Below are 9,055 nucleotides of genomic sequence, written 5' to 3' on the forward strand. Positions count from 1 at the left end.
CTCAGTCTCTGGCTATGTTTAAGGCAAACACTGATTCCTGGTGGGGTACAGGGCGATGAGGAAGGAGTAGATAGAAGATATTGATACATTTGATCAACCATCACCATATCGAATGCAGAAGGTTTGATGTTCTGTAAGGCCTACTACCCTATAATACTGGTGTTTTAGTACAATTTTTAAAATTGAAATCCAATTTCACCATCTGCCAAAATGCAAATCAAAGCCTTGTCCCTGGAACATGAGCCTGTATCATTGCCCCATCACACCCCTGGATACTGGTCTTTGTCAGTGCACCATCACACCCCTGGATACTGGTCTTTGTCATTACACCATCACACCCCTGGATACTGGTCTTTGTCATTACACCATCACACCCCTGGATACTGGTCTTTGTCATTGCACCATCACACCCCTGGATACTGGTCTTTGTCATTACACCATCACACCCCTGGATACTGGTCTTTGTCATTACACCATCACACCCCTGGATACTGGTCTTTGTCACTGCACCATCACACCCCTGGATACTGGCCTTTGTCATTACACCATCACACACCTGGATACTGGCCTTTGTCAGTGCACCATCACACCCCTGGATACTGGTCTTTGTCACTACACCATCACACCCCTGGATACTGGTCTTTGTCAGTGCACCATCACACCCCTGGATACTGGTCTTTGTCATTACACCATCACACCCCTGGATACTGGCCTTTGTCAGTGCACCATCACACCCCTGGATACTGGTCTTTGTCACTACACCATCACACCCCTGGATACTGGTCTTTGTCATTACACCATCACACCCCTGGATACTGGTCTTTGTCATTACACCATCACACCCCTGGATACTGGTCTTTGTCACTACACCATCACACCCCTGGATACTGGTCTTTGTCATTGCACCATCACACCCCTGGATACTGGCCTTTGTCATTACACCATCACACCCCTGGATACTGGTCTTTGTCATTGCACCATCACACCCCTGGATACTGGTCTTTGTCATTACACCATCACACCCCTGGATACTGGCCTTTGTCATTACACCATCACACCCCTGGATACTGGCCTTTGTCATTACACCATCACACCCCTGGATACTGGCCTTTGTCAGTGCCCCATCACACCCCTGGATACTGGTCTTTGTCATTGCACCATCACACCCCTGGATACTGGTCTTTGTCATTACACCATCACACCCCTGGATACTGGTCTTTGTCATTGCACCATCACACCCCTGGATACTGGTCTTTGTCATTGCACCATCACACCCCTGGATACTGGCCTTTGTCATTACACCATCACACCCCTGGATACTGGTCTTTGTCATTACACCATCACACCCCTGGATACTGGCCTTTGTCATTACACCATCACACCCCTGGATACTGGTCTTTGTCATTGCACCATCACACCCCTGGATACTGGCCTTTGTCATTACACCATCACACCCCTGGATACTGGTCTTTGTCATTGCACCATCACACCCTTGGATACTGGTCTTTGTCATTGCACCATCACACCCCTGGATACTGGTCTTTGTCAGTGCACCATCACACCCCTGGATACTGGTCTTTGTCATTACACCATCACACACCTGGATACTAGCCTTTGTCATTGCACCATCACACCCCTGGATACTGGCCTTTGTCATTACACCATCACACCCCTGGATACTGGTCTTTGTCATTACACCATCACACCCCTGGATACTGGCCTGTGTCATAACACCATCACACCCCTGGATACTGGTCTTTGTCATTGCACCATCACACCCCTGGATACTGGCCTTTGTCATTACACCATCACACCCCTGGATACTGGTCTTTGTCATTACACCATCACACCCCTGGATACTGGCCTTTGTCATTACACCATCACACCCCTGGATACTGGTCTTTGTCATTGCACCATCACACCCCTGGATACTGGCCTTTGTCATTACACCATCACACCCCTGGATACTGGTCTTTGTCATTGCACCATCACACCCTTGGATACTGGTCTTTGTCATTGCACCATCACACCCCTGGATACTGGTCTTTGTCACTGCACCATCACACCCCTGGATACTGGTCTTTGTCATTACACCATCACACACCTGGATACTAGCCTTTGTCAGTGCACCATCACACCCCTGGATACTGGCCTTTGTCATTGCACCATCACACCCCTGGATACTGGTCTTTGTCATTACACCATCACACCCCTGGATACTGGTCTTTGTCATTACACCATCACACCCCTGGATACTGGCCTTTGTCATTACACCATCACACCCCTGGATACTGGTCTTTGTCAGTGCACCATCACACCCCTGGATACTGGTCTTTGTCATTACACCATCACACCCCTGGATACTGGCCTTTGTCAGTGCACCATCACACCCCTGGATACTAGCCTTTGTCAGTGCACCATCACACCCCTGGATACTGGCCTTTGTCAGTGCACCATCACACCCCTGGATACTAGCCTTTGTCAGTGCACCATCACACCCCTGGATACTAGCCTTTGTCATTACACCATCACACCCCTGGATACTGGCCATTGTCAGTGCCCCATCACACCCCTGGATACTGGCCATAAATATCTCCTGCTCCTACCATCTGCCATCGATACTCATTGGGTAGACCATGTCCTGGTGTCACAATAGATCACAAAGGTTTTGTCCCAAGAGGTGGGCCATCACCATCTGGATCACAAGATCTCCTGGGAGTAAATCTTCACAAGTGGTATCACATTCCCAGAGGGTTCCTCGGGGTCGATGCTGAGTGAAATCAATACAGAAAGTGCTGGGGATGCTGGAATGGAAGGTGAGGGCCCCAGCCTGTGCTCTGAACTTGCTGAATTCAGAGTGGCACGTTGGAGATCCAGGTACGCTCTTCCCTCTTGCTAAGGCCATTCCTTGCTGGAGATGTGCATACAACGAGTAAAAAGTGAGGACTGCAGATGCTGGAGATCAGAGCTGAAAATGTGTTGCTGGTTAAAGCGCAGCAGGCCAGGCAGCATCCAAGGAACAGGAAATTCGACTATTCGGGCACAAGCCCTTCATCATTCCTGATGAAGGGCTTGTGCCCGAAACGTCGAATTCCATGTGCATACAACTACAACATTTCAAAGGCATTTGGTTATGTTTATGAATAGGAAATGTTTGGATTGATATGAGCCAAGCGCAGGCAAATGGGACTAGTTTAGTTTGGAATGATGGTCAGTGTGGACAGGATGGAACAAAGGATCTGTGAGGGGAAACCTCTTCTTCATTTGGAGAATGTATCTTCAGAGTCCTTTTTTCTGCATCCATTGAATGTGGATGAGACCAGCATCCCTAATTACCCAGAGGGCAGTTAGGAATCAACCCCATTGCTGTGGGTCTGGAGTCACATGTAGACAAGACCAGGTAAGGATGGCAGTTCCCTTCCCTGAAGGACATTAGTGAACCAGACGGGTTATTTCTGATAATTGACAATGGATTCATGGTCATCTTGAGATTCTAAATTCCAGACTTTTATTTAATTCAAATTATACAATCTACTGTGTTGGGATTCACAAAGACTTAGGCCATTCAACCCATCAATTCTGCTCCGCCATTCAATCCTGGCTAAGTTTCTCAATTCCATTCTCCTGCCTTCTCCCTGTAACCCTTGATACTCAAGGATATATTTATTTCCACATTAAATATATGCAATTCAGATTCAGATTCAAACCCGGTTCCCCAGAACATTACCTGGCTCTCAGGGTGAACAGTCCCGCGATAATACCATTAGGACCATCACTTCCCCCTTTCGAACTGGACGCCCATTTGTTGAGAGCTCTCAAGCCTGAGATGGACAGCTTTGTTGTCCCTGAGGGAAACAAAGTGATACGAAGGTGGAGTTGAGACACAGTCATCAGAGTCGTCGAGTGTGGCACAGGAAAAGCACAGTGGGTCAGGCAGCATCTGAGGAGCAGGAGAGTCAATGTTTTGAGCATAAGCCCTTTCAAGTCCTCCAGTCATCAACCATGACCTTAGGACCAGGGCCCCTGTGTCCTCCTGCCTCAGCATCTCACAGTAAGGAACAAACAGGACCTTGCTGTGCTTGTGACTTTGTGCCAGTCAGTGCCACATTCCCACCCGCTTACTGCCAGGGGGCCCCTCGGGAAAGCTCTGCCTTTCCCTGCCTTCATTCCGTGCCCTTGCAGAGACTCAGGTGGGCAACAGCGAAGGCTGTTCCTCTGCCTCTCCCGGCAGCCAGCTCGCAGAACAACAGGCCAATCAGACGAAGGGACCTCTTTGCAGGAAAATGGAATGGAAATTGTGTGCGTATTTTGAGACAGAAGTGAGGGAAATATTAATCCTCAGAACAGCAGTTTGAAATTCCGGTGTTTACTGATATTCCCTGAGTGACCTGTGAGCTGGATCTCCAAAGGGAAGGGTTCCCTCTTTCATAAGCTCACTGCAAGTAGAATCTTATCCTCATTTTAAATCAATATCATTCTTCTTCCATGAACCTTGGGAAAACATTCCAACAGAACTTCTAACGTTCACTACCTTTCAAAGGAAGAAGACTGATTTTATTGAGATGGAGATAGCACCCTGTCATTTTCACTACTTGAGGGTTCTTTCTCATACCTGTCACTCATAGTTGTGACTTCACTCCTGCATTCATTTTATTTCCCTGCCGTGTTCTGTGTACAATCCTTTCATGATCATTGCGTGTGTGTGTGTGTCTCTCACTCTGAATGCTCAACATGGCTCATGTGTTTGCTTCGTACACGTACATGTACCTCCTGCACACAGATGTACGCTGTGAATAAAATATAACAAAAAAACTGTGGATGCTGGAGATCTGAAATAAAACCAGACATAACTGGAGAAACTCAGTCTCAGTGGAGAGAAAATTGAGTTAACATTTCAATTCCAGTGCTCCTTCGCCAGAACTGTTCTGAAAAATGGACTCGAAATGTTAACACTGTCTCTCCACAAAGACTGAGTTTCTTCAGCAATTTCTGAATTTGTTTGCAGATACTGCATATTCTGTGGATCTGTTACACACATACACTGTGTCTTCTGTGTGAATCCTTTACGCACATGTACACTGCATGTTCTGTGTGAATCTGTTACACACATGTACACTGCATGTTCTGTGTGAATCTGTTACACACATGTACACTGCATGTTCTGTGTGAATCCCACATTCACATATACACTGCATGTTCTGCGTGAATCTGGTACACACATGTACACTGTGTGTTCTGTGTGAATCCCTTACATGTGTGTACACTGCTTGTTCTGTGTGAATCCTTTATACACATGTACACTGCGTGTTCTGTGTGAATCCTTTACACACATGTACACTGCGTGTTCTGTGTGAATCCTACATTCACATGTACACTGCATGTTCTGCGTGAATCTGGTACACACATGTACACTGTGTGTTCTGTGTGAATCCTTTATACACATGTGCAGTGCGTGTTCTGTGTGTATCTTTTACACACGCACACTGTGTTCTGTATGAATACTTTACATACATGTATACTGTGTGTTATGTGTGAATCCTTTATTCACATGTACACTGTGTGTTATGTGTGAATCCTTTATTCACATGTACACTGTGTGTTATGTGTGAATCTGTTACACACATGTACACTATGTATTCAGTGTGAATCCTTTATACACATATGCACTGCGTGTTCTGTGTGTATCTTTTACACACGCACACAGTGTTCTGTACGAATCCTTTACATACATGTATACTGTGTGTTATGTGTGAATCCTTTATTCACATGTACACTGTGTGTTATGTGTGAATCTGTTACACATGTGTACACTGTGTGTTCTGTATGAATGTTTTATACACATGTACACTGTATATTCTGTATGAATCCTTTACACACATGTACACTATGTGTTCTGTATGAATGTTTTATACACATGTACACTGTATGTTCTGTATGAATCCTTTACACACATGTACACTGTGTGTTCTGTGTGGGCCTTTTGAACAGCCCAACACTGGGACGGTGTCTGTGGGGGAAAGAGGGGAATTGAATAAGGTGAATGGGGATTCTGGGCAATTGCTTGAGGGGTTAGGGTCCCGGGTGTGTGGGTGAGTGCACTGTGTGTAGTGCTCCAGCTAGTGGGGTGGGTATTGTACCAATAGGCTGGCTGTGGTGATTGACAGGTTAGTGAGGTGGCTTTGGAGTATCTTAGTGGCACATCAAAGGTATTGTACACCAGCTGGGTGAGGATAATGGGATATCAGGTAGGGGTGTGTGTGTGTGACAGAGAGAGTGTGTGCATGTGAGTAAGCGTGTGAGTGAGTGAGTGTGACAGAGTATATAGGAGGGTGTGTGAGTGAATGTGTGTGTGTGCACACAAGTGTTTGAGTGAGGGTGTGTGTGGAGTGTGTGAGTGTCAGAGTGTGATTGGGAAATTGGGAGAGTGTGTGTGTGAGTGTGTGTAAATGTGTGTGAGTGTGTGCAAGTATCTGTGAGTGTGTGTGAGTGTGTTGGAGAGAGCATGTGTGAGAGTGTGAGGATCAGCATGGGGGCTCGGTGGTTAGCACTGCTGCCTCACAGCATCAGGTGCCTGGGTTCAATTCCAGCCTCAGGTAACTACCTGTGTGGAGTTTGCACATTCTCCCCGTATCTGTGTGGGTTTCCTGCAGGTGCTCTGGTTTCCTCCCACATAGATGTTCAGTTTAGGGTGAATTGGCCATGCTAAATTGCCCAGAGTGTTCAGGGGTGTGTAGGTTAGGGTGAATTGGCCATGCTAAATTGTCCATAGCGTTCAGGGATGTGTAGGTTAGGGTGAATAGGCCATGCTAAATTGCCCATAGTGTTCAGGGATGTGTAGGTTAGGGTGAATTGGCCATGCTAAATTGTCCATAGTGTTCAGGGATGTGTAGGTTAGGGTGAATTGGCCATACTAAATTGTCCATAGTGTTCAGGGATGTGTAAGTTAGGTGTATTAGTCAGGAGTAATAGGGTAGGGGAATAGGTTTGGTTGGATTACTCACCGAAGGGTCGGTGTGGACTTGTTGGGCCGAAGGGCCTGTTTTCACACTGTCGGGATTCTATGATGTGTGTATGAACTCTGCTGCTTTTTGTTTCACCTCTACGAGCTGGGGTTCCCTCAGGTGTGAGCACACACTCACACACTCACATACACTCACACACTCTCACACACACACACATTCACACACACTCACACTCACACACACTCACACACTCACATACACTCACACACTCTCACACACACACACTCACTCACACACTCACACACTCACTTCCTCAGGTTTTATACAGGAGCTCAGACAGTATCACGACAGCATCTCCCTGGAACAAGATGGAAGCCCCTCGCTGAGTTTATGTCGTGTGAAAATAATGAGTTAAATCCAATCATACTCTTAGATGCTAGGACAGTAAATATTTAATGAATTGTGGCAATGTCTCTGACTGCAGTAACCCACGGACTCTGTAAATATGGTGAACGAGAGACCTGAGTTGTGATAGCACATACGATGATGCTGTCTGTATTTGAGCTCCTTATTAAGACTCCCTCCTGTGCCTCAAATGCAAAGCACCTGCCTCTCCATGTCTTGGTTTTAAATATCTATACTCAGCACATGGGAATAACAAGCAGAAACGGGCGATCACAGGTCACACAGGAGGAAACTGAATTCTCCTGTTTGTCATAAAATATTGCAATAGTTAAAATAAAGCTGCATGCTTATTAGATTGTGTGCGTTACCATAGAAACCGAACCCTCTCACAGTCCACATTCCAGGCGTTTCTGTTATTGGGTAGAGTGGCTTTCGACTTTTGGAAAATGTGACACCAGCATAATTCATAACAGCTCACATCAGCAGGGGAAAGATTAAAAACTGGGGCTGAGCTGTGTGTGTACATTTATCTGTAAGGAACTTATCCATGAAGTTTAAAGTGGCCCTGTTAATTCCAGAGGGTCTTGTCTATAAACCACCCTCCAGAGAGACCACTCAGCCATTGGCTGCCTCCTTGTCAGCGTTGAGTATCGTCATCATTTCATTCACTCCACAACAGGGAACAATCTGGTCCTCATAAACCTGTCCCTGTTCAGCTACATGTCATTTTGAAGACAAGGGAAGAGGGGAATGTGTGCAGTATGACGGCCTCCAACTGCATGATAAAGGGTTCCACTTATTGGTTTAATTGAAAAGGCAATTCAGCTTCGGGAGAGTCAGGATTCCAAGCTGCGATAGGATTTTGATCATAATGTGATCATTTTACAATCGCTTGCAATGCTTTGTACTTTCAGCCCTGAGTGTCCTTGAAGCACGTGGCGCCCAAGGCCATTGTCAATGGAGCAGCGTCCATTGCTGTGGGTCTGGAGTCCCCGACTGGGCCAAGGAAAGATGAACCATGTGGGTTTAGTCTCATGGTCACCATCACTGGTGTAAAACGTATAGCAGCTGATCAGAGCAGGTCCATAGAATCAGATAGTACAGAAGAGGCTATTCAGCCCATCGAGTCAATACTGCCAGAAATATACTAACACTACACCAGACCCACTTTCCCAGACTGGGCCCACACACTGGGCCCACACACTGGGCCCACGCACTGAGCCCACACACTGAGCCCACGCACTGAGCCCACACACTGAGCCCACGCACTGGGCCCACGCACTGAGCCCACGCACTGAGCCCACGCACTGAGCCCACGCACTGAGCCCACACACTGGGCCCACGCACTGGGCCCACGCACTGAGCCCACGCACTGGGCCCACACACTGGACCCACGCACTGGGCCCACGCACTGGGCCCACTCACCGGGCCCACGCACTGGGCCCACGCACTGGGCCCACTCACCGGGCCCACGCACTGGGCCCACGCACTGAGCCCACACACTGGGCCCACAGCCTTGAATGTTATCACATTTCAAGTGCTCGTCCAAGTACTTTTTTAAAGTTGTGAAGTTTCACATCTCAACTCCGCTCCTATGTGGGGCATTCCAGACCCCTACCACCCTCTGGGTGAAACATGCTATTCCTCAAGTCCCCTTGAAACATCCTGCCTTTCACTTTAAGATTATG

The 9,055-nt window shown here is 47.2% G+C and overlaps 1 protein-coding gene across 1 annotated transcript; it reads left to right on the forward strand.

Moving 5' to 3' along the window:
* Positions 1-238: 238 nt before the first annotated feature.
* Positions 239-2,656, forward strand: LOC132825560 (prestalk protein-like). The gene has a single exon (XM_060840938.1). The coding sequence runs from the start codon at positions 239-241 to the stop codon at positions 2,654-2,656; it is 2,418 nt and encodes an 805-aa protein (XP_060696921.1).
* Positions 2,657-9,055: the final 6,399 nt, after the last annotated feature.

The sequence above is a fragment of the Hemiscyllium ocellatum genome, chromosome 20 (genome assembly GCF_020745735.1).
Source record: "Hemiscyllium ocellatum isolate sHemOce1 chromosome 20, sHemOce1.pat.X.cur, whole genome shotgun sequence".
In the NCBI taxonomy this organism is placed as follows: Eukaryota; Metazoa; Chordata; class Chondrichthyes; order Orectolobiformes; family Hemiscylliidae; genus Hemiscyllium; species Hemiscyllium ocellatum.

Bases quoted from the DNA above. Each gene is read 5' to 3' on its own strand.
- LOC132825560 (XM_060840938.1), top strand. From the start codon at position 239: ATGAGCCTGTATCATTGCCCCATCACACCCCTGGATACTGGTCTTTGT.